The sequence below is a fragment of the Rhipicephalus microplus genome, chromosome X, assembly GCF_043290135.1.
Source record: "Rhipicephalus microplus isolate Deutch F79 chromosome X, USDA_Rmic, whole genome shotgun sequence".
Classification (NCBI taxonomy): Eukaryota; Metazoa; Arthropoda; class Arachnida; order Ixodida; family Ixodidae; genus Rhipicephalus; species Rhipicephalus microplus.
In genome coordinates this window covers 177468095-177495530 of record NC_134710.1, presented here as the reverse complement: position 1 = coordinate 177495530, position 27436 = coordinate 177468095, and the positions used below count along the sequence as shown (strand labels likewise).

Below are 27436 nucleotides of genomic sequence, written 5' to 3'. Positions count from 1 at the left end.
GCGGAAAGCAGCGTTGCTTTGACTGGTTGAGCGTTGGACGCACGCACACTTTCGGGGTTTTGTGAGTTACGTCGTCGCCATACATACTTGTCAAGAAGGACCGCCGTTTCGTCCACAGCAGCTGTGGCAACGACAATCACACGCACTGTAGAAGACAAAGCACTTTTTGTTAAATCTGATGCATACTTCCGAAGCTTCGAGTACACTGCTTTCGGCCTTCGTTTGACGGTTTCCGTACTAAACTTTGTACCAAATTTTGTATCACCTGCCACAATTAGGAAAGCGGTTTCGCATCACTGAGATTCTACTGTACGTTTACATGAACACCTATTAAATTAATTTATAATAAAATGTGGTAGGTTCAAAAAGCCTGGAGCAGACTGAGCTGCTTGTTTGTCAATGCGGCCAGATCACGCACAGAAATTTTGATTTCAAAGGAGATTTTCATGACAACCGTACAAACGAAAAAAAACAGTCCTGATCCCAAAGTCTCCCGGCCAATCCGGGAGACTTGGCTGGTATGTGTATCGCAACCTATCCGTCTGAGAACACGAATACAAGCCCTCTTTGCCCCGGAACACGCCGGACTGTGCGTGTTTTCTTGCTCGTTAATCCCGCACTCACGGCCGCTCCCGTTACCAAACCAATTTCGAAATTGGCGTGCTCAGTGTGGTCAACAGCTATTTCAGTGCTGCTTGCCGTTTAAGAAACTGAAGTATAGGCCTGCATTCCATACTTAGCGGGCAGGAAGTCCAATCTACCATTGCCTATCCTTGCACAAAGGCATTTTTTTGACGGGCCGTAACTGTAAGTGAAACCATACAATGCAACATGTTTTCATTGGTAGTGAGAGATGATTTGCAGGAGAATAAGTGAGGAAAATATAAAAAAATATCAAAAATGTTTTTTTAATCGTCATCAGAAGTTTTGAATGCATGCTCTTTCCTTAAAGTTAGCGCAAATATATCTTTTGATTGAAAAGTGCTATCAATATAAACTTTGGCAGTTTTATAAATAAGCATGCTGATAAAGTTATGCGAAACTTTAACCGCTCTTTCATGGGCCTTTTCTGAAAAAAAAAAAAAAAAAGGCCTGCAAACTAAGCAAAAAAAAATGTTTTTAGGTTGAACTTCAGGATTTTTATTTAAAAATCTACACTATGCATAGATTCTAACTATAATTTAACCTAAGCACAAGTACGTCTATATTTAACTAAAGAATTTTGAGGTACATAGCATTATTATATTTTGTGTAATTCATCGTCAAATTCGAAAAAAAAAAACACCAAAGCAGGTAAGCGTGGCACTCCACCTCTTTGTCATTATTGATTTACTGTGCTTCGAAAAAATTTTTTACGGTAAAACCAACTGCACATTTCTTTCCACTGATGAGGCAACAATATGTATAAAATCTTGACAGTAATTTAAGAGGCCGACCAGCCATGCCTTGTTTGATCTTACATGGAGTCACCCTGTAAGCACTGTTCGAGGAATAACCTGGCTGACTCAGTGACCATTTAGATTTGACACAAAGCAACACTGAGGAAATGATCGACATAGATAATTAAAGGCTCTGAAATAATTCTGACCAGCTGGGATCCTTCAACATGCAGCTGAACATAGTAAACAGAGATTATCAGCATTTGAGCCCTACCAGAATACTATGACTATCAAAGCTGGTAATGACAATGACATGATTGGATGCAGAATGTAGCCATTGAGCCACTACAGCTGGTTATTTCAAAGTACAGCCACCCATTTTTTAAACCTAAATGAGCGAGCGTCGACTGCCCAGTCTGTAAGCATCAATTAACAGAGAGCAGCAGCAAAATCAATGACAATATGTGCATGATAAAAGAAGCAACAAAAAGTATGAACACTCAGAAAGGGCACAGGACGAGCGCTTGCTAGCGAACTGAAAATTTTTATTTTCAGTTGCTAGTAAGCACTTGTTTCATCATGAGCTTATACCAACATGCCCAACTGGCAGTCATCCTAAATGAGAATATGTGCATGCCTGCAATGAACAGTCCTGTGCAGCTGTCTTCTGCTAGGCTGTTCCAGGAATCAAGGAGACCCGGAACAGGCGCAAGGACACAAGGAGGCCCGGAACAGGGGCTTCATCAGCCGATGGTCGCGCATAAAAAAATGGGCAGCTGCCATATATATGTGACGCTATGATGCGGGAGACGTGGGCTGGCTCATACGCCATGTTTATTCCATTCTCACTTATTCCTTCTCAGCTTCTACCAACCATCACTTCATACGTCACACGATTCCCCCTCCCCCCGAAAGCTGGCACCGGTTACAACAACAAATTAAAAACAAAATAAACAAAATAATGGCAAAATTCGCAGTTTCACGTCCCGACGGAGGCGACATGGCAGGTGACATGGCATTACTAGGTTTGAACTACAGATTTTGGCAAGTCTGTGGTGCCGTAGAAATGACACGAAGCTCTTCAGGGGCTTCTTTTTCGCTGTTCACTGCGAGTAGTTCTTACGCCTGGTAGCGTGCGACGTTCGATGCGTTCGAGCCTTCTGTTTTGTTTGGACTCTCGGGGGTGTGTGCACCGGACGGTGATACATGAAACCGTACGGAAGAAGAATGGCTTAGCAGAGTATTTTTCCAATGCACCAGGTCATCTGCCATGAATACGGCGTTCTTGTAAGGTAAATGGTGAGCGTTAGGAGCGCTTGAAGAACCGCGTGACGAAAACCCAGGTGGTGGACCACGTATGCGAGACCAAGAGTGCAGGGCATCAGGTGGTTCAGCAACGTCTCGTGTCATATGCTGAAGCGATGACTTCGGAAATGCCGACTTTCGTGTACAAGAGAGACGTCCTTGACGGTTGGGTTTTTCCCAATGTATGCATGGGCCGACTTTTGTGTACAAGGGAGACGTCCTTGACGGTTGGGTTTTTCCCAATGTATGCATGGCCTTCTGTAAGTAAACGCATGTGCCACTTCGTCTTGAGGCACTTGTCGATTCGCGCTGGACTTTCGAATGCTTGAGGACTGCTTAGGAAATTGACGATAGTGTGCAGTTGTCTCTAGATGGTTGGCAATGAGTAAGTCTTGGTTATAGTCATTAAAACGGGTAATCATCTCCACTTTGATTTTTTACCATGACTCATCACTCTCGAATATGTGAATAAGGTAAAATTTAAATGCCTCACCAGTGACGTAGTCACAGAAGTTCGTAACCATCTCCCGTTCCGACCATGATGCAGCGGTTGCGTGGTGCTCGAACAGGTCGAACCAGTCCTGTACAGGTCCATCGTCCGCTGCTCCGGTGTACTTGGGGATGGGAAGGTCGTCTGATGGTGCTGTCATAATGCTGGTCTTGGTGTAGTGTTGGGATGTACTTTCGTGGGCCACGTTCTGTCACTGCGTCTTGCTGAGACGTTCGGAGATGGTGGCTGGTTGATGAAGTGGCCGCCAGGTCTTCATCCTGTCGACTCGTGTGACGCTATGATGCGGGAGACGTGGCCTGGCTAATATGCCATGTTTATTCCATTCTCACTTCTTCCTTCTCAGCTTCTACCGACCATCACTTCATACGTCACATATATACATAGCACTACCCAGGTTGCACATGCACCTGCCCATATCACACCATTTCACCTACAAAGCCCCATTAGAAATTTTGGTTACACCTTTGATGTTGTACGGTTCTGTGTAGAGAGCATTGCACCACATATTATTCACATTGGTACATAGAGGAGATATAGGTAATAGTGCTAGTGACATTGCCAGGAGGCTAGCTTTATTACCAGCAGCATTGACTTCATCTATCCATGCAGAATTAACATCGCCATGCGATCTTCCATCTCATATCAATGCTAAATGAGTGCACCATGTTTTCATCTCAAAGCTTGATCTTTTCTTTTTCTTTTCCCTTAGCCCTTTTTTTAAGCCCAGTACAATCCTGGTGGCATTATTGCATTTTTGCACTGGACAACTAAACTTATACGCCTTTATTAGTGACACTGCAGCCAGTGCGCTTTATGAAAATGTATTCATGTATGTGAGCGAGCTTGACTGTGGCTCTTACTGTAAGCTTCTCCTAAAGCTGGCATGGGCATACTTGCTTCTGTTTAACATTTTCAGCTGTATTTGCATGTTTAGCCATTTTATATTAAAAGGCCAGTAAAAAGCCCAGAGGTCCAAAAATTCTAATGAAGAGAAATATGTGCACTTTTGCTATGTGAACATGCTGCTGCAAGAATTTTTCGAATATGTGTTATAATAAGAAAGTTACAGGAGTTATACCATTTGTTTCAGCCTGTTTAAAATTTTTGCGTGGCTTTGCCCCCCCTTCTCCGCCATAAGGAGGGGGAAGGCATGGCCCATCGCCATAACTTCGCCCCCACTTTGGCAACGTGACGTCAGCAGCGTGCAACCAACGGCTGAGCAGGGCTTCCCCACTTGAGCACGTGTCATAGCGGCATGGGAAGAAGGCGCGATGAAAGGAGCACCTTCTCCTGGCGTTAGTAGCCAGACGTCTCTTTATCTCAGGGGCTTTCATTCTAGCAATACTTCTTCCCCCAGAAGTCTTGGGCTCTACAATACAGCACCAGGGCAGCACAAGAAAATGAAAGTGGACTGCACAGCCGAAACTATATCACTGCAGGGCCACAGCATCATTTTATGGGGCAAATAACCCATCAACGAGCTCAGTAGTACATCAAGTTGTCAACGGGCAAGCTTGTGTCACTGTGCGTATAAGGGAGATCGGTCAGAAGGAAAGAAGCACGGGAATGGTTTTCCAAACAGAGAGTCTGAATAGCGCGCAGCACTGTAATATTTGGAGAATGTGATCACTGCGGTCTATTGTACGAATTGGCAAGATTGTTTGGGCTGTGTAAAAAAATATCAGACCTTGTTTATACGCCCTTTTGGCCGGCACATTTGTGTATTAAATACATCCAATCTGTATGTTTTCAATAACCAAATATGCTGTGTTTTTTATGCCCTAAGGTAAGGTAAGACCAATACAAATTGATGGATAACAGAAGAAAGTCAAATACTCGCGTTTTAAGTGTCCAAACCACAAGCTTTAGGCACCCCGTAGCGGGGGACTCCAGATAAATTTCTACCATTTGGTGTCTTTTAAAGTGGACCCAAATGTAAGCACAAGTGTTTTTTTGCACTTCACCCCCATCAAAATGCAGCCGCATTTCGATGCGGGTGAAATGGCCGAATTCCGGAAATGCAGTCATTATGGCCAGGAATGGAACCCCGCACTCTTGAGCTTAGCAGCCGAACACCTTACATGCTAAGCTACTACAGCTGTTTGAAGGTATCTAAGGTTAACCCTTGACCTGCTATGTTCAGCCACGGCCAAATCTGTGCAGAGTGCACAAGCAGCCGGTTATTGCTCTGCGAGCGAAACCTCGAGGCAGTTTCTGGCTTTGAAGTGGTCCATTAGGAGCATGCGTGACCTAGTTGTCAGGCTGACCACGTCAAAGCCCGACACTGCCTCAAGGTTTCGCCCCGCAGAGAAAAAACCAGTTGCTCGCATGTTCTACACAGACATAACTGCAGCTGCACACAAATGTGTGCACCATTTGCTTTTTGCTATTTGTATTAACTAGGGTCTAAGAAAGAGCGATATAAATTGAGCTTTCGATTAATTGAGCCTTCTCTATAATAAATTTGCCTTCTTTTAACTTCATTTTGCAGTGCACTGCTTCATACGATCACTTTGCTGAAGGCTCTACTACGTTCAACTATTCGTTTGATGTGCCGCTTCCTGTGAGCTATGTGAAAGTATTTTTCTCTGCTAAAAAATGGACATAACCAAAAAATGCACTTGCACAATATTTCTATCTGGAGATTTCATTCTAGTTGCACCATAACAGAGCATCAATGACTTATGAAGCAATTTAATTTTAACCTCATTAGGATTAGTGACTATAAAACACATTTATTAATATATTATGACATTATATTTATTGCAAACTACTGAATTCTTTCAAATAATTTGTATCAATTTAGCATTTACAGACAGCTCTTTATAGGTGGCGGTTGAAAGCGTTAAGTTTTAAAGCTACACCAATACTGGGCCGTGCGTCAATTGAGAATAGTGGACAGACAAAAGATATACTTACATATGGCGGTAAGATTCAGAACTTCTCGCCGTGAAAGCAAAAGACATTCTATGAGGTCGCATGCCACTAAGCAAGTTTCACTGAACTGCAGCAAGGAGAGGAGGCCTTGAAAAAGTGCTTCTTTCTCAGATAATGCCCGTGCTGTATTTGCATCCTGCAAATGTAAAGCACCATGAAAACAAGGGTTTAGACTCGGTGAAAAAGCTCTGAACAGCTCTGCAGCATAAGAAGTTCTTAATCATGAGCATACTTACATCTACACAGAGCCTATGTAGAAGTTCAACACAATGGCTCTGTATAATGAGGTAACGAGGATCCTTCACTGCGAAGATAGAATGAATATAGTTGGTCATGTCAACTACATGTTCACTGAAAGTGAAGTTGTTTATCTACATCGCACATTAGGTTTCAAGTTCCATACCATGCTTGATGGCACTCTCTCTAGGAAGCAGGCTGTACTGCATAATGATACGCAGCAAGATCTGCAACATGAAAACAGTAGAAGTCAAAAACTACTCAGCTAAGCAACGCAGTACATCAAACAGCCCAGTATGCCCACTCACTTTGTATTATTAACAAGATCAGAGAGGTGAAGTGAAATGATGGAAGGATACTGAGCAAACACTTTTTTTTTTTTCATGCAACTTTGCCAGACCACGAAACCACGTACAGTAGGCTCCTATTAAACGAAATTCTCTTAAATGAAATTGCTGCGTAAATAGAGCAGGTGCCACTAATGTGTTTGGTTTGTACTTGAATATTATACTCCTGTCTATCTCTCAGTAAACGAAACTTCTCTTAAAGGAAACACATTTTCCTGGTCCTTTCAGGTTTCATTTAAAAGGCATCTACTGTAGTATAATTATTTTACACCTTCAACATGAGAGCAATGGTGACATTTGAAACAATGAGTGTTTGTTGTACTCAGTTGGAACAAAAAAAGTGACTGTTATCAATACAGTAGACTCTCTTTAGGATGAACTAGAAAGGACCATGATCACTTATTCGTCTTATCGGAAGTGCCCACAAAAACGATATGCTAACACGCCAAGTACACCCAAATATGTTGCTCGAAAAAAATGAATGAGGTATACTTATAATAGGAAGAATAGAAACAAAAGAAAGCAGTTATTTGGTTCAGCTTGATAAAAACTATACTTTCGAGTAGAGTATTAAATTAGACTAATCTAACGAGTGCTTGATTTTGCGAGTTCACAATAAATATGCTCATAAAAACTGCAACCGCGTTTTAACAATAAAACTATAGCACGACCTTATTTTGACAATCAGAAATAAATAAAAAAGAGAGACAAGCAACATTTTTTTTTTAAAGAATAGAAAATTTATTTTTCTGACTGTTCTTCCAAGAGGCTGTTTTACTGGCTTTTCTATCACTTTTGGATATGGCTCCATTACATACCACTACCTTGACAAAGCCAATTCATGTTAAGTTGCTTATGAGAGTCTGCAAGCTTTTCTTTGAGGTTCAGAAATTTATCTTACTTTCATGCTGCAGTAACTTTTCCTGAACGACATGCAGCTGAAGATCTCCGTTTACGCTTCTCACGACCACAAGTCTCAGGCACACACACACAAAAAAAAATGCAGCAGCTATATTTAGTGTGAAAAATGACCTTTCTTTGTCATGCACTTTCATAATGAAAATGGCACATTACAATTTGCTGCATTTCACTGGGAACAGACACGACATACACAGGCCCTATGCAAAACAATGCAAAGTGACCAGAAGTGCTCAGGCACCATTGTGTGGCAGCTATGACAATGCATCCGACTTCTCTGATGGAAGTGCTAGTGCTGCATATGTGGTTTCCCTTTCAAGTGATTATAAAGTGCAGACAAATCTTTGTTCCCGTTTTCACTTTTATTTGGCTTTTCCCCCTTCTCTTGCATTTTTCACCTCTAGAAAGCTCTTGCATACCTGCCATGTTTAAGGATTCTGAATACAAGCGATTTCTGCAATGGGGGGGGTGGGGGGGGGGTGTCGCAATAAATGACTTTCCCCCGTGTTTTTTTGGCACCAAAAGAAACAAAACATAGCGAAAAACAAGAGCAGGGCAGGAGTCTAAATCGCAAGCATCGGTGTTGTGGTGTTATAATGGCTTGGAGTGGCCAAACACACGAAGGTAGGGTTTCCCAAGAAGGTGAATCTCAAAGGGCGAATGCAAATACTCCCGAAACATTGCATCATCAAAACAACTAGCGAAATTTATTTCTGTCAAAACAACTCCCATGTCTTCTTGGGACACATGTGAACGAAATAGACCGCACAGCTGGCTGCGCAAAAGCGCAGGTCAAAAGCTTTGCTCACTGGTAGATTCTTTGGACAGGAACACCAAAACGCTTCTAGCCTTTTTTACGTCTTTACTGCCTTTAATCTACCCCTGCGTTAGCCACGTGCCCTCAGAGCTCGTAGATTGCTATCGCGTCACTGCAACCTTGGTTTTGTGTGCGGCAGGTGCAGCAAACGGTAGTTCAGTTTTTAATCCACGTGCACTGGCTACGCCTTCAAAACTTAGTCGTTTTATGCTATCTATGATCGCATCTGCCGCGGCTTTGTCCACAGAGTTTGCGGAAAGCAGTATTACTTTGACTGGTCGAGCGTTGGACGCGTGCACACTTTCAGAATTCTGTAAGTTACATCGTCGCCATACATGATTGTGTCAAGAATGAGTGTGGTTTTATCCACAGCGGTTGTGGCAATGACAACGACATGCACTGTAGAAGACAGTGTGTGCGCTGGTTGTACACGTACTTCCGAAGCTTCAAGCACACTGCTTTCTGCTTTCATTCGACTGTTTCGGTACTAAAGTTAATATTACTCACCATGATTAGGAAAAGTGTTTGAAATATTCGAGTTTTGACCCAATGGACACAGTGAAATTTGGCTGGAAAATTTCACGAATTCGTATTTGCCGCGGTTTCGCATCACTTATTTTCTACTGTACGTTTAGACAAATGCTTCCTAAATTCATTTGTAATAAAATGCAGTGGGTTCACAATAAGCCTGGAGCAGATTGACCTGCATTTTTGTCAATGGAGGCCATATCATGAACAGAAATTTCGATTTCCAGGAAACTTTCACGACAATCGTAGAAACGAAAGAAACGGTCCAAATCCGGGAGTCCCCTGGACAATCCGGGAGACTTGGCAGGTATGCTCTTGTGTTCTTCTGTTCCCTACTATACTGCTGTTGGGGAACTGAATGCAATTAGAATACGCAAGGACAAATGCCTTTCGTTGCTTTCTTTGCTGATAAAGCTGACCCTTTCTCCACTTACAAGGTAGGAGTGAGGGAGATACCAGCTTTATGCGCTGACCTTTTTTTTTCACATATCTCACTTTGTCCCTCCACATAGCAATTCGCTTTTGATTTACATTTAGTCTTTGTGCCAGGATTTTTTTTTCATTATGCTTTTTCTTGTTCGCCTGAATGCCTTCATAATGTTTGTTGCGCAGAATCTCATTATTGTTGGTTGCTGTGATAGTTCGTATCAGTGATAGTTCGGGGGTCATCATAAGCACATTTTTTTTTCATTCAGTCTATGGGAAACCAAACAAAGACTCCCGTGTCGCTCGTCTTAACAGAGTTTGTCTTAAAGGAAGTTTACTGTGTATCGTAGATAGCAACCACATGGTTCTAAAGACATGCAGCTATTGGAGTTGGACAAAACTGTGGCTGCCGATGTGATTATAGTAAGCAACTATACAAAGCTGAAGGCATGCAGCCAACATGCACCAAATCATTACAAAACCACAGTTTGCTCTGATGGCCACAAATAATGCAGAGAAATCCAAAGCAGCTATGAATTTGATCATGGCTAGCAACCGTACAGTCTTTAAGGCATGTGGCCATTGATGTGCCCTCTACAATGGCAGGCATAAAACAAACTATAATGACCCACATAAGCAGGATGTGTCCTAGCTTTTCTGCACAGTTAGAACTGATATCACTGTCACAGCCATAATTTTACCTTTTTATGTAGCAGAAAACCATATCAAGGCATTTGAATAAACCAATGTACTGCCTAATTTAACAAGTTTTACTATATTGGCATTTTATACAAGACTTCTGAGAACAAAAAAAAATAAGTCTGTGCAATAGCCTTTTAAAGTTAAAACCAGTAATAGGCAAGCTACCCTTGCTCACTAAAATCCATTGTCAGATTACAATCTATGACCCTGAAGAAAAAAAGAGCCAAACTGGGGAAGGGAATAGAGAGAGAAATAGAAGAGCTTGCATGTGTTTTCAAGGGCTTTATTGTGTTTTTTTGCCGAGATAAGAAAGAAACACCTTCTTTTTTTAAAGTTGTCTGCAGCTATTTAAAAACTGAATTAAGCCTTTTACCTCAATCCCATTAAGCTCCACCAACAGCCTCGTAATGGCTGCAGGACGACTTGAATATGAGCCATCGACAATATCCATGGATGTGCTCAAATGAGCGTGGTACTGGAGTTTTTGCTGAAGAGCCTGTGCGAGAGAAGAGTTCAGATTATGCATCCACCTTTCGCATCATGAAGCAATAAATTATGAAGCAAATCTTTGTAAGGAGATTAAGAGACTTAAGAAATTTGAATCAATGTTTTGTTTGTTTTCATTAAAGGCACTTGCAACTGATTTTTTCTACCCACTTTTTATGGCACGACGAAAAAAAGCTCCTCTTTAGTAGTATTTAAACCTGCAGTGGTTGATTAAAAAGCATGTGCATACTTGTTATTAAAATGGTTAGATCTGAGAAGCCCCTAAAAGTGTTATCCAGCAATGCTGAAAAGCGACACTGGCATCGATAGCCCTCAATGAAACTCATTACACTTAGAGTTCTACTTTCACAGGAGCGAGTGCAACTCTGGTTTGTTGCCATCAGTCTTTTAATACACTCAAACCTCGATATAACAAGACTGGATATAACAAAATATCGGTTATAACAAAGTATATGAAAAATAGTTTAGCAATAAATATAGGGTTAAGAAAATACTTTTATAACAAATTTTTGGATATAACAAACTTATTTTCGTGTAAGATGCAGCTTTGTTATCATGAGGTTTGAGCGTATAAAAAGTGTGAATGCTTGTTCTCGCATGAAATACCTTTGATGCCTCAAAAAGCCAGGTGCTTGTGATGCTTCTACAACTGGTCGGCCCGTGCCACTAGTCCCTCAACAAATACTTTTCATGCTTGATTGATATGTGGGGTTTAACGTCCCAAAACCACCATATGATTATGAGAGACGCCGTAGTGGAGGGCTCCGGAAATTTCGACCACCTGGGGTTCTTTAACGTGCACCCAAATCTGAGCAAATACTTTTCATGCTGCCGCTCATGAGTATCTGTCATACATCAAGCAAAGGTGGCACCACTGTTGTGCTCATACAAATAAAAGTAAATCTGCACATTTTAAGTTAGAAAAAATATAATAATAAAAATGTGCACTGTGTTTCAAACCTAATATTGATGCCATTTACTGTGTACACCAGTAAAAGGTCACATGATCTATATCATATGCATCTTCGCATTTTTTGCCACTCGAGGCATCAACAGTTGCTTGTCCCATCTCCACGCCAACACTTGCTCGTCTTCCCCCAATTCCTGCTGCCTCAATTATCGCGCGTGAACACAGTAATAGGTAGCCAAATAAACTGCGGGTACTTAGCCTTTCAAACGGGGGTTAAAGATATCATAGCTGAAATCAAGAAGAAGAAATGGACACGGGCTGGGCATGTAGCGCGTAGACAGGATAACCGCTGGTCGTTAAGGGTAACTAACTAGATTCCCAGAGAAGGAAAGCGGGTAAGGGGGAGACAGAAGGTTAGGTGGGCAGATGAGATTAAGAGGTTTGTGGGTATAAATTGGCAGCAGCAAGCACAGGACCGGGTTAACTGGTGGAATATGGGAGAGGCCTTTGTCCTGCAGTGGATGTAGTCAGGCTGATGATGACGATGATGATGATGATGACATAGCCTTTCATTGCAGCACGTGTGACACTCCCGAGTGCAAACCCGTGTTTAAAGGGGCTGAGTGGTAGGGCGATTTGGTTCCCATTGTAACGTGCCAATAATTGAAGTAGCAAATTGGAGACTTGACTATAACTGTGCCGAGTATCCCGTAGATTTGTCCCGCCCGCATGACCGCCGAAAGTTACGTAGGCCAATTCCTCATTTCAATTTTTTGCAAATATTCGTTTGCAATCTTTTGTTCACAAGTAATTTTTCTTTATATTCTGCTTTGTTTTGAAAATAAACTTCAGTTGTATGTTCAACTCGTCGGTGTTTCTTCCTATCTTTGGTCTCTTGCTGCACTGTTGTCAGTATAATGAACCACTAACGTGCCCATAGATTAGTACTTCAAGTTACATAGGTTATTATGCTGACTTCAAATATGTAATCAGTTTTATACCATATTTACATGTAAAGTGAACCCACTCGCATAATGAACCCATCCCCCAACTCCTTGGTTCTAGAAAAAAAAAAAGATGTTTTTATGTATCTGCATTTTATTTTGGTGTGATTGCCAGTGCAGTTGACAATCAAAACAATGTTAAATCACGCCATTATATCACAAAATAAAAATGCAATAAATTTAGATTAACAACCATGCTAAACAGTTGAGAGCAGCACGAGTGTTAACGACGATCGAAATACAAAAGTCACGCCTTTCGCAGCAGAGCGCCATCTATCAAACACAGAAGAAACCTTCTGCTTACAGCGCTACGCAAGCACACCAGTGCAAAAACAAAGCAAAAAACAAACCGCAACCACGCCCACTGTGACAGCACGAGATGCACTCGCTAGCACCCGCAACGTGCATGCACCCCTATGCGACGCTGCGTTTTTGTTGAAAATCGGCCGGTACGCTAGTAACACGGCCGGTTTTAAACTTAAAAGTTGGTCAAGGATGCGCTAGAACATGGGAACCGAGCGGCTAGACAACACTTTCAGCATCAATTCGTTCTCATTGCCTGTAATAGCGCATTAACTTTCCGTTTGCGTACGGTAGGCATCTTGGCACATGCGGTGCGGATAGCTTGTGTACAGCTTCGAGCACAAACAGGTTGGTCGCAAATTTCACGGGCCAAAACAACAGCAGTTTCCATTGTGGAGATTGAAGTTCTTGAAAAGAAGCTCTTGAGTCCTGCCACTGAATTGGAAAGGCAGTGCAGTGGTCAGACAGGAAGTTTTTAATGTCGTCATGCAAAGTTTTTGCTGTTATAACTTCCTTCACTTTTTTTCTCCAGCGTAATGACCCCTCCCCCCTAATTGGCATCAACTTTTCCCATGACAATGTGGAAAATGGAACTCTTTTTGGATGCACTTTTTTTTTACAAAACGTGTGATTGTGAGCCATTATCGACTCATATTGCTCAACATTAACTGTAGAATGCAAATACAATAGAATCTCGATGATATCATTACGGTTGATCCGAATGTCATGATGATACAAATTTTAAGGTTGTTTCAGACAGACTATATTGTATAGAATGTGCCACGATTCGGTGTTACACGAAGGGTTTCCCCAGTCATTGCACATTATACGAACCCACGATTGGCCGCTGCACACGCGCAGTGCAACGCAGCTTGGCTGTGAGAGGCCGATTTTTTAGTGCGGACTTCGCGGTGCAGTTTTTCAGCTGCGTAGGCAGAGAAGTGAGTTTTGCCTCTTCACACTTGGCCTCGAAGAGAGTGAAAATGGCACAACCAGTGGACACGCCTTAAGCAACAGCAACATGAGTAAGGAAACAGTTGCACAGTTTTATCCCCTGCAGGCACCTTTCTTGAGACAGCAAAAACAGAAAAGTTCAAGAAACATGATGGGATTTTCAGCAATAACTAGTTTACCCCAATAATGTTCTTATTCATCTTCAAGTTCAGCTTTAACTTCTTTTGGTTTATACGAATTCGAGATGGTACAAATATGTGGTGTGCTCCCAACGAATTCGTATCATCGAGATTCCACTGTAACTAATAAGACTGACAAGAAAGTGGGCATAAGACATTTTAATGAGCTAGAACAATTGTAATGTGAGAAGTCCTAAAATGCTTGGCCCATACTAATTGCTCACTTTAGGTTCATAATAATTATATAGGTGACATGAGATTTTAAAGGGAATAATTTCCCTGCTTATGTTAAGAAATATGTGGCAAAATTTCATCCCAATGTGGTCATCAGAAGTACCAAGAACACGTCGTCTAACCTTAAAGAGCAACTCCGGCGTTTTTTTTATATTCACAGATTTCAATAAAAATTTCAACATGTGTTGACGTTGGTACCGTGGCGATATGTGCCAAATTATACAACCATAAGTCACTTTGTTTTTTTAGAAAACAAATTTTAAAATTGGTAGCTGATTCTGGAATCACACTTCTAAACGTGGGCCACCCTGTGTATATGACGTCAGGGCCTACTCTTTCTTCAAAAACCCTGCCTTTCCCAGCAGACGGATGCAGCGCACGCTTTCTCCTACGAGGTGGCAACAACGCGAGCACAGTTAAGTTTTCTCAGCTCCATACAGCGTGTTAGTAGTCGTTGACGTTGGATCTTACAATATTGAGCAATGAGAAATTCGCATGTCAGATGCTCCAGGCGCCGGAGGGTCAAAATCAATGCTCCCGCGCTCAGATGGTAGCTGCAATCATCCCTGAACTTGTCACTGGAAAGTTCAGACGAGCGGCAAAGCTTGATTCTGCGTCGGATGACATCGCCAATTTTTGCACATCAGAAGATCGAGGCACGTGAGCTATGTTTACACCTTGGCCAGCCGTGGCGGGGTGTAGAGAATCTCTTTGCGTCATCGGCGACGTATTCTTGCGACGTCATCGGATACCCACCATGGACGACAGAGGTGCTCCCTGCTTTGATTTCTGTTTTGACTCGTTTTTTGCCTAATTAAAATTATTGTCGAGTGCCTGGGCAAAATCAACCACCCTAGCTTTTGCTGGACTGTCAATACTATTAGAAAACAGCATTATCTCAGTATGAATGAAAATTCACAGGAGTTCCCCTTTAAGAAGCCCGCAATTTCAGCTTAGCAAAAACTCATTTTAAATGCGGAAACGAAAGCTCATCTGTGTGGCAAAGATAAAGCTTGGGAATCATGGTTACTTTGACGAATTGGCTTTGGTGAACAGAACTCCTCATGCGAAATGCAATAGCATGCAGTAAGTGACAATTTCCGGGAGACCCCAGACAATCAACTCATTCTTGTTTAATAGTCAAGCCACCTTGTACTCTTTAAGAACGATTTCAACCTACTTTGAGCTTCATTACAACTTTGATTTTTTTTCGTCTTAAAAGTAGAAAAACTAAACACGTGAAAGCAAGAACCAAAACAAATTTAACGTTGGATAAAATTCGCATATTTTGAGCAACACCTCCCCTTAAACAATGAACAAGGTAATTGCAGTAAGCATGATTTCTTCAAAAGCATAATGAAGTACAGCACTACAGTGCATATATCTCAACTGATTTGCTATTTCAACCTTGAAATTGACACTCACGGGTAATTCAAACATTACTGATCAGCATGCATGCACCTGACTCAAATGATACAAGGGGTGTTCAAGTGAAAAAGAATGAAATAACAGTGTGGGTATAAATGAAGACTTTATTCAAAGTACACAGCATACACCTGTGCACTACAATCCCATCAATGAACGAGCCGAACGATCATTTGTTTCCAGAATTCCCACTCCTTCACAATGTCCTTGAGTTCGTCGCAAGGTTTGAAGCGCTACCATTTCGGCATGGTTTTTGCTGGGTTCTTTTCCTTTCTTTTTTTTTTTTTCAAAACTTTTTTTCCAACTAACATTCACAATGTGACACACTGATTGCTTTTGACTAATTCGTCCACCTTGTTAATGAGATCGCATGTGATGACCAAGTTTGGTTGGCCACGGGTCATCCACCAAGCTCTTACGGGCAGCTGGAAAACGGACACTCCATTTGCAGAAGGACTTGTCAGAGACGCAGTCTTTTCCGAATACGGTCACAATCTGATGTTGAGTGGTGGCCAGTTTAACACCTTTCGCTGTCAAATAACAGATAACGCCTCAGTGCTCCTGAATCATCAAATTTTGCAATGGGTCATTCCACGCTGAACGTCGCAAAGGTTTTAAAGACGTCTACTGGGTCCTACGTAGCTTCTAATCGATAAAAATGAAGTACATTGTCCTCCGTGGGTGCCACAGACCTAGCATACAAAGTTTTAGAAAATTTCGAAGCAATCTTGCAAAAATACGAAAAATACACTTTGAAACTAGTGACATTACGCATGAGAATTTCTGGGCAAAAAAAAAAGATACTTCAATCTTGATTTTATCATCTAATAATGAACTGATGACAGTAACACCTATGGCATTAAGTTCTCATAGTACAGTTTATCAGTCTAAACCAAGTCATTAATGCTCTTAAGCACCCCTTCAATGGTTTTGTAAAATAAGTGACAGCTGCTTTAAGTAGTACGAACTGAATAATTTCCCAGGGTTGCAGGCCATCACTCCCAATAATTTGAAAAAAGCAGCAGTTGTGGATGCAGTCACAGACCACAACATACACAGGCTTGTTCATTAAAGTGCCACAGATAGAGGTGGTTGTCCCACTACTTCTTAGTATTCTAACACTCCCACCACAATTGCAGAATAGGAGAGATGATTAAACATGCATTGTGATGTTTTGATGTGTGGTGAAAGGCCAGCAAGCTTGCATTAATAGCTTGCACAGGCTGTCTGATGACACTGCACAGATAAAGTGCAGCAGGCTCAATGGAACTTGGTAAATAGAGATTTCATTACAACTGACCAGAAGGATGTGCAGTGACTCTTCGTACAGCTGGTCATCAGGATAGTAGGCCACTGACAGATGATCAAGGGTCTGCAATCGTTGGTACAAAGGTCCATACTCGGTCATCACCAGCTCTGGCTGGAGAATTCCTATCAGTTGCTCAGGCGGCTGGAAACAACAACAACATTCACTACAGCCCATGCATTTGCAAAGCAGATAATCAAATCTTTAATAGCAAGGAGGTTTTTAGAGAACAGAATAGCCTAGTGAGCAGATATTATTCGACCAAAAAAAATTAATTCGCACAAGCAAGAAATATAGAAGCGAAATAGCAGCAAGTGCCTCTGTCATGCTTTTAGTTATCTTTTTTTGATGTTGCTGCAACATCTTTTCAAGTTGAATGAAAAAGCACAGAAAAAGGAAACCCAAAAGTAATCACAGTTTTGGAACCACACCACAATCACTTCCAGCATTACATTTATTCAATCAAAGGACCGCACTGCCCACATACTGCTGTTCAGCACCACTACACATTGATGCAGTCAGCAGCATGTTAGAGACCTTACTGCGTGATTAAAATGCTAAGTCAATTTATATCGATGCTTAGACCTATGCTAAAATTATCTCCAACCATCAATCTACACAACACATGCATGCACGCACATGCACACACACACTCGGATCCAGACATTCTTTTGTCCTGTTGCATCACTGGTTGGAATGACAACCCAACATGCCCAGCTACCCTGCTCCTGGTGACTACTGTTGCCATCCTCATAAACGTTTACCTCGTCCTCCGCTTGCATCACACCTCACCGTCATGTTTGGACTTTCCCGCATTCAACAGCAACGCATTTTAAATAAACATACAGACACATGCTCACACGCATGAACCCCAAACACTGGACTTGGGGAAATGCACCGCTGGTACATTTCGACCTGCTCGTTCCTGAAAACTGCCCGCTGCAGTGGTCCAGTGGCTAAGGTACTCGGCTGCTGACTCGCAGGTCGCGGCGGCTGCATTTTCGATGGAGGCGAAAATGCTGTAGGCCCGTGTGCTCAGATTTGGGTGTGCGTTAAAGAACCCCAGGTGGTCGAAATGTCTGGAGCCCTCCACTACCATGTCTCTCATAATCATGTGGTGGTTTTGGGACGTTAAACCCCACATATCATTCCTGAGAACGCAATCGGTTTATTGCTTACACTCACATGCCAAACTCATTAAATTTCACCATTTATTTTTTTTTTGCATTTTTTTTTCCGAGAATTACTTTGGGACATTTCCCTTCTTCATTTAAGTTCGATTGGCTTGAGCCCTTTATACCTCATGGTGGTGGGGGCCACCCCCATTTTCTTTTTAGTTATTTTCATATACAGGGGGCCAAAAAAGCACACACACACAAAAGCCAGGCCTGTGCGGAACGCTCAGCAGTCACAGCACACAGCAAAAGCTGGAAAAGCGGCCTTTCTAGAGCCTTTTTAAATACTCTTGGGCGAACTACTGCAAGCACACTTACATGATACCCACTTCACTATAAATAGTTTAATTTTTGTGTAGTATAAAAGCATCCACTTTGCCATTTGTATTTCTTCAGAGAAGCATATGATATGTGCTATAAACTTGTAATTAATTATGTGCAATTTGCTAATGCTGTGGCAGACAACAATTAAAATTATGCTTCATGCTTTTGTAATGGGTTGGAGAATTCAAAGACCCACTCGTAACACAATTCACATTGTGTGAAGCCTGGTTGTTACTTTGCTGTTCTAAAATGCATTACTACAAACGTTAACGCGATTCCTTACCCGACATGAAGCCTGTATAGGGTCAGTTCGCAATGGCGTTTCAAGCCCCGGCACAGCTCAGTGGTAGAATACTGGGCTGCCAGGCAGAAGACCTGGCTTCGAACCCCGTTGTATAGTCAGTATTTTTTATTGGTTAGATTTTTCTTTTGCACGACAGAGGTTATGGACACCGACGGCAGACAATTGCGGCACCGGAGTTGGCCCTTCTTGTCATCTCATAACAGCTCTTGCTGTAAAAAAAATAGGCGCTTCAAAAGTATTTGAGGGCCCCTTTAAGAATTAACTGAAAGTGCTATAAACAGGTACATAAAAGTGAATTTACTGTAACAACAAACATGCTAAAAATGAAAAATAATTCACAGATGGCGAGGTATACAAAACACACCCCAGCCTGGTTGGAGAATGCAATATTTTAATGCAACACTACACCTGAGGTGAATATTGAACAATGAAAAAAAAAAAAAGAGCACGTAGAGTCAAAGATACAACCTGCAGCAAGTATGCAACTAATCAGAGCATACCTTGATATGCAGACCTACTAGCTCACCCTTTATTGCTTTAGACCTTTCCACAACCTTTATATTGCTGTACAAAGTCCTGTATACCACCATTCTATCAAGTCCATTTTGTGCCACAGAATGAGATGAAAGATGTCTTACAAAGATGTTTAAGGAGTGGTTGGTTGGTTAAGGAGGTTTAACATTATAAAATGACTCAGGACATGAGTGACAGTTTCAAGGAGTGTTATTATTACGTGAGAGAATAGACACTGGATTGGCGAGGCTGTAGAAAAAAATATATTGTAACCAGGAGTTGCGGCGTGACAGGCTGTCTATTAAGGCTCGCAGCATGAAGATCAAGATGCCCTGAGGAATCACTTGCTTCGTAAAAACGAAATTAACAACAGGTAGATATGTCCGTTTAGAGGCCATAGTTACGATGGGGCGTGGCGCAGGGACGTCATTGGCCAGCAGATCATCAGGAATAGGCGTCGCAATATAATCACCGTTAACCATGGGAGAGGTTATTGCCGATCCAATGAATGTAAGAGCTTTAAGTAGTATGCTTTTGAAGTTGGTGGTACAGAGGCTGTTAGGGAGTTCGGGGCGAGAATCTGGAAAAAGAGGAAGTTCTAACCAGAGAGTGCTGGTGGAACAGTCAATCAGGGCAGAATGCGTCGATAGGAAGTGCATCCCAAGTTGAGGTCATAAAGGCAATTTTAGAGCACATTAAATAAAATGGCAACATGGCGGCCAGCAATGCTAACACGGGCGGTACACATTCCAGTGACGGCCACAGTTTCGCCATCGGCGACACAAAGAGCTTTAGTCGCAGCAGGCGTGAGGACATTCTTGAATAGGTGACACAGATAAGCACTCATTATGGTCACTTGAGCTCCAGTATCGAATAACGCCACCAAAGAAAGACGTCCACATACACTTCAATTAAGTTCTTATTAGTAGACAGCGTCAACGGAGGATTTGGGTCAGTCGCGATTGATGCAGTACTACCTCCAGGAGCTGCATGATGTTTTCCTTCTGAGAGGATCCATAAATGGCCGGCATGATTAAGGCGATGGGGAACAGCGGCATTGAGGTAACGGTGAACGAGTGGTGGAGCGACTGTTAGGTGCGTCAAAAGAATTGATTGATTGATATGTGGGGTTTAACGTCCCAAAACCACTATATGATTATGAGAGACGCCGTAGTGGAGGGCTCCGGAAATTTAGACCACCTGGGGTTTGCGTCAAAAGAAGGATACACACAACTGGGCGAATATCGAAGGGGGTCCAGTATGGGCGAGAAGAAGAGGAAAACTGGCTCCAATGATGGGGCGTCCAAGTTCTGTAGCAGTAGGGGGAGACATGGCCAATTCGATGGTAGAAGCAGATTAGTTTGTAGTTTACAGTTCTCCATTCGGTCAGATTGCGGCATCTCAGCAGAAGATATGAGTCATAGCGTGGTCATTCAGGGTGTCTACCAATTTGATATTTCTAAATTCCCTGACTTTTCCAGGATTTCCATGATGATTAAAATCAAATTTCATAACCGCCATATCAGCATGGAGAACTATATGCACTGTAAACAAACCGTCCAGTAGTAACAAAAAAACAGGTGCTCCATATCAGTAAACATATTTACCAGATGCACTCAGAATGTTCTGAGCGCGTGCGGTAAATGTGAAAAAACATGTATATCTGGCTATAATAAAATCCCTCAGCCAGGCAGTGAGCAAGTCAGCTGTTTGATGTTCGGAAGAATCAGAAAGCAAAGCTAAAAGTAACCGCAGATGAAAGTTCGAAGGAGCATGCTATAGTCCGACATCGCAGTCGAAGCTGCTAAGAAGCGTAAAAGTGGTGCCATCTCGTGGCATCCATGTAAAATGAGGGAATGGGAGCCTGGTCGGTTCTGCCACTGAAGTATAATCTATTTTACTATAACGGCTTTAGCCCACACCACTTAGGATGTCGATTGGATTGAATTAAATTGACCTGAACTGCTGTATTTACCGACTTGGATGTGCGTTGGTTTGATCTGATTCGACCTGGATTGCTGTATTTACTATTGATTTGCATCGCCACCTAATTTGTGCACCTCTAAAATATACTTTTCGGCAAAAAAAAAAAGAATAACTACTACTTGCATATTCTGGGTACTTTGCCTTGACAACGAGTAGTGACAATGCTGGAAGAAGAAAGCCATACTGCAAAATTTTCTTTTTTTTTCTTTTTCTGACGAGCACATGCATGTTTGTATTTTATGCCTCTGTGCTCTGGTACTTGAAGTGCAACGAAAGCTGGGGACAGCTTTAAAGTGCCATTGTTTGAATATGTGGTGGCAAGAATGAATCTGTCAAGGTGCAACAGCTTCCTTGATTACACAGATAAATCATGAATGTCGGCAGGTTACCTTGATTTACGCACTCTGCTGTGTACGTGATGCTGAAAATAATTGTGGATTTATTTACACAATCTCATGAAACTGAAATGAAAAAATTTACCTGAAGTTACCCAAGTGCTACTCTTGAAACACGAGCTACCAGCAATACGTGTGTAGCTGAGAATGTTTATAATAATAATAATAATAATAATAATAATAATAATAATAATAATAATAATAATAATAATAATAATAATAATAATAATAATAATAATAATATTATTATTATTATTATTATTATTATTATTATTATTATTATTATTATTATTATTATTATTATTATTATTATTATAAGTAACCCGGCAAGCTTCTGCTGATGGCAGTTCTAGCCTAGAAAAACCAGACGGCCTTCAAGCCAAGCCGAAATTGTGGCGTAAACAAACATGCATAAATTTACAGACGTTAGTAAAGTTGTGAATCAAAAGTCAGATATGCCGTGTGATATGTAGAAGCCACCGACATCAAAGACCAACACGGAAGCTCAGGAATGCTTTAGCCATTGTGAAGGACAAGTTGCCAAGCAGAAATTCCCTTGGTCTTGTTTATGCCATAGGCTGTCACAATTGTGACAACCAGTACACTAGAGAAACTGGTGATTTCAAGAAAAGAGTTAAAAAACACAAATATGACACCATGAAATGATGCGCGGCCTCAACTGCCCTCACTGAACACGCGGAATCTGCAAACAACAAAATAGACTTGTAAAACTCGTGCGTATTCTGGACAAAGAGAAAACTTATCACGGGGTATTATGTGAGTGTTGCATAATTGGGTAAGGTTTGGGAATGTTTAATTTTTATTCCATTTTCATTATTCGTATATTGAAAGAAGAAAAAGAGTTGCTTTTAATGAGTGGTGGGACACTGTTGTGTTCTGCCCCACTACTGGTTGAAAGTATCGTTGCTTTCATCTTATCTACTCGAGTCATGCAAAGCGTCAAATCAAGTCGAGCGAAAGCCAAGTAAAAACGCCCTTGACTGAATTCCGAACATCCGATCCAGTGAAATGTCGTGCAGCGCAAGCAGTCGGTTTTTACCAGCAGACGCTGCCTGCATCAGCCTTGCGAGGCAAGAGAGGGGGTGTAGCGAGAGTTGGCATGAGACGCGAGACTCAAGTATGCGCAGTAAGAGTGTAGACACCACCGCCGAATCTAGATTTGTAAGTAAGTGCCCCTATAAGATGCTCCGCATTTATAAGAAGCTTGCATCATGCCTGCACCTGGAATCTAGATAGAGACGACTGTACATAAGATGAACAGGAGTGATGGAACGCTCCTGACAATGTACTTTTGCTGCTAAGTCACATATTTAGGCATACTTAATTATGCTGTGCCTTTCTTACAGCTTTTATTGCGAACAAGGCTCCCTCCCATATCGTGTGCTGACATGTCAGTAAACTGTGTTCTATGGGTCGGTGTAGCCTTTCGCGTTTACACTAAGAAGCAATAGTTACGCACTGCTTTTTTTACACATGCCTTTTAGAAGCTCACTGAAGTTGCAGCTGAAGACTTTTTAAGCTTTCATCAATGGTAATGCTTATTTATGTGATGGTCACACAGAACTACTGTCGGTTTTTACATCCTGGCCAGGTTTTTCAGAAATTCCTTGACTTTTCAGAAGGGTTCCAATTCTTAGATTTTTGTAGGTTTTCCAGGTTGGTAGACACCCTGTCATTCATTGGCATCAGTCTGGAGTCAGGTCGGGAGATGGACAAGGCGACAGGAAAACCGAAGTTTGCGGTTTCTCCCCTCATGACTAAAGATGGGAAGTGCGAGAAAAAATGAGAAAACTCCAGAAGAAAACATTCTTTTCCTTCCTTTTTTTCGGCACAATTGGAAAATTGTGCTGAAATTTTAAAAACGTACAGAAATAAAGCTTAGGCAACAACCAGCATTGAACCCCCCCCCCCCCCCCCCCCCCGAGACACCAAAACATCACACGACACCGAAACACTAAACGACGGCTGACCACTAGCCATCGACATCACATGAAGTCAGCTCCTCCAGCGTCAGCTTGGCTTGAGTCTATAGCATAGCTTCGTCGTTTGGGTGTGGTCTTTTGTGGTCATGTTTGAGCCAGTTTCTGATGTTTCTGAGTAGCCGTTATTGTTCAGTTTTGACTTTCCCTCGTACACTTCTGCGACCTGCGGCAGAAGTCCGCTTATAAAGCTGTGTGCAAGCAGATTCTGCGATGGTTAGGCTAATTCATGACATGTGGATCCACTTCACGGTCGAGGAGACCGGTGGTGAGAAACAGGGACTCGCTGTCTGTAAGCACTGCAACAGCAGCTACGCTTTTCCAAATGCGACATCTTAACATGATGAAAAAAGCTACAGTTGAAGCCAATGATACTAACTCTCAATATGAATTTGAACTTCATCTTTTTACCATCTTGATCAATGTTTTTGTAGTCCAAGGCAGGACGAAAAAGATTTCCAGTTTCTTTGTTTTACCTGCCATAACAATTTTAGGATGTCGCACCCATTCAAAGAGAGCTAAATGAGTTTGTGGTGATGCTTCTGACTACCTTTGATCTGTTAAATGCCGCATTCATTTGTGAAAAGAGAGAAAGCATTTCATTTCTGTTATTTACACAACTTAAGTTATTGCTTTTAATACTTGCAATAAACTATTACCATATGACAATAAACTATTGTCATGTGCTAAAGAAAGCTTGCTGTTTTCATTTTTTCTAAAATATCAAAAAAAAGAAAATTTTTTTTTCCGATTGCTCGAAATTTCCAAATTTTCAAATATTTCACATCTCTACTCATGATGGCGGTCTCAGTTATTCAAAAATTTTCATTTGGACGGCGTCGTGATTGAGTGGCCGAGAATGAAATGGCGCCGAACTTGCTGCCTCAAGCTCCTGTCGAACGATACGTGTCACATTTTCCTGCAAGGGTGGTGTGGCACTGAGATCAGTTCAGGTGGATGCGACAGCTGTGTTTGGTAGCCACGAAATTTGAGGCAGAACGCAGCGGCTTTTCACCAATTCGAAGCGGTGGCATTCCTTAATGACGAGATTGACGGTTGTGACAATGGTATAGACAACCAAGTTGAAAGCGTCGTCTGCGATACCCTTTAGTATGTGGCCCACCTTGTCACTCTCGGTAATTCGTTCGTCCACTTTCTGGCATAGCACGAGCACGTCCTGTATGTATGATACATACGACTCTGTTGACGGCTGCACCTGGATGGAGAGTTCTTTTCGCATGGGCACTTGGCAACCGAACAGGTCCCCAACGATGTCGCGTAGCCGCTTATTGAATATGTCCTAGCTGGTGAGCTCGGTCTCATGGGTGCCGAATCATACCTGCAGGATGCCGTCTAAGTAACAGATTACGTTGGCGAGCATCATGGTTGAGTTGCATCAGTTAGTCTGGCTAACACACTCATACATGCGGAGCCAGTAGTCGACGTCAAAGCCAGGTTGAGCAGAGAATGTACTGGGATCACGGGTGGGACATCATAAGGTATGTAGTGGCTGGAACCCCCAGCGGAGACGGTGTCGGGTTGGTGTCATTGGAGGCCATGGCCAGAGGCTAAACGGTGTGGCAACTGCAAATTTTCGTGGCGAGGACAGGGAACGGTCTACCCCCACCAAATATTGCATCACAGCAAAGATGCCGGATCGACATGGCTCTAGATAAAATATATTGTAACCAGCAGTTGCGGCACCAATTAATCAGCGACTGAGCAGAGAAAGCTCTTTGTCCTCTTCGTCTGGCACACACGCCAATAGTCACAGAGGATGTCAGCAGGCACGCATGTAGCCATACTATTGGTGACATTATTAGCAATAATCAAGGTCAGTGTGAATGTATACATTAGACACTACAGTAAACATGCTACCACAAAAAGTTTTCATTATATTACATCCTAAATATAGATAATTAAAACAATTTAAAAACCTATAATCATCAATTCAGGCAAATAAAAATTCATGGGAGGATCGATGATGGTGACATATGGAGATTAATAACACAAGGTCAATGATGGCAGGGGAAATCGAAGGCTTGAATCAGTGAGCAATGGTTTAACAAGGAATGTTGCTGGAACCAATGTTCTGACAATAAAGAACTTGTCTTTGTCAGGGCCCTGCTGCCCTGACAAATACAAGTTCTCTTGTCACTTTGTCAAAACATTGGTTCCAGCCTGCTCCCCTGACAAAGACAAGTTTTTTTGACAAAGCATTAACTACAGCAAGATCTCTGTTCCTACCATTTTTCACTGCTACAATCACCAGGTATGACAAAGCAACACAACGTACAGACGGTGATGAATATTCAATTAAAAAGTATTTTCATGACCTTCAGCAAAGTTTACAAGAATACTGCAATATGTAAAGGTTTTGAACAAAACTTCATGCACATTTCACCAGGTACAATTAGTATTAAGGAGAAAAAACTATATTACGGCCCTTAGAAGAACACTTAACAAATTTCTGTTTACTGAGTGGTTCATATACTTGATAACTACTAAAATAGGCATAGCCTGGGATGTGCATAATCTGAGTAAATAGTTAAGGACAGCACTTTCTTTCATATAGTGGTGTCATATTTTACACCGAAACCAAATTTGTGACGATGCGCATGTAGGAAAACTTATTGTGCCAACTCTATAAGCAGTCGTTTCCTGACAGCGAAACGGCAAGAGCGTATCAAATGCGCCGCTATATAAAAATGACAAGACCTACATGAGTGCAAGTACAATAACCTATTTCGTTTGTATCTTACTTTTATGTATGCCACTGACCTAACTAAGGGCTAGAGATCATACTTTTTCAAGTGAAAAATACCAATTAATGACAACAATGATCAAATAATCCAGACAATTCTCAGAAACAACTTGTAACATAGCCTTTATTCCGGACTTCTCATATATGACATGCACAGTTGAGTGTGCCAAAGAAGATGCTGAGTTGCCTTGTACAGATCAAACATTGCATAGATTTCATATAATGGCATGACACATTTCAGTAATGAAAAGCATGACTTTCACTTAAAGCCCAGAAAGTAGAGCCAATGCAGACGAATATCTTCACTGGCTTAACTTTCTGATATTCTGGGCAGGTACTGTAGAATGAAAAACATTACCATTATGAAGCATGAATTTTATGGGGAACCATTCATACTCTTCACATCGACGAAAATTAAGGCTGATTCCATTTTTCCAAATAAATATGCTACAAGGTTGCAAGTTAAGGAAACTTACCTAAAGAAACAGTTTTATATTTTCAAGTGTAATCATCATAGCCCTAAAATGTGTGAATACTGAATCGTAATCTGCATGTTCAGGAATGAACTTTTAACGTGATAGCATTAAAAGCCCGTTTTGCATAAATACCAGCATCAATACCGTTGGTTGTGAGTCAAAAATCATTTTGTTTGACGAAGGTTCATTGCAGTGTCCCTCTCCCTATTATGTCAATGTGTGGGAGAGTTTGCATCCATCCCTCGTAGGTGACAAGAGTAACATGTCTGCGAGAGCTGATGATAATCAGCCCAACATGCATCACAGCCTTGCGTGGTCCAGTGATCAAGCCACCTACACTAAATCTTGGCGCTTCCTCGAGCTATAAGAAATGCTTGTAGTAAAGAATGCACAAGCCACAAATATGGTGGCATTACCCCTTTAAGACCACGTGGCCGGTGCATAGCAACTTCAAAAACATTTTATGACCATAATTGCTTGCGGTTAAGCATGCTACCCATTATACAGAATGCAGCCATATTCAAAAGTTTCACTGACACAAACCACTTTCAACTTTATCGATTACCTTAT

General features: G+C 41.7%; 1 protein-coding gene across 2 annotated transcripts in view; it reads right to left on the bottom strand.

Annotated features, from left to right (window-relative positions):
• LOC119177222 (short transient receptor potential channel 4-associated protein) overlaps positions 1 to 27436 on the bottom strand; it is a 238014-nt gene that overhangs the window by 203657 nt on the left and 6921 nt on the right. For both annotated transcript variants that reach the window (XM_075878275.1, XM_037428640.2), the window contains exons 2-6: positions 16924 to 17073; positions 10481 to 10603; positions 6536 to 6596; positions 6369 to 6436; positions 6115 to 6268 (exon numbers count right to left, since the gene is read on the bottom strand). In XM_075878275.1, coding sequence (XP_075734390.1) covers positions 6115 to 6268; positions 6369 to 6436; positions 6536 to 6596; positions 10481 to 10603; positions 16924 to 17073 — 556 coding nt within the window. The remainder of the gene's footprint in view (positions 1 to 6114; positions 6269 to 6368; positions 6437 to 6535; positions 6597 to 10480; positions 10604 to 16923; positions 17074 to 27436) is intronic.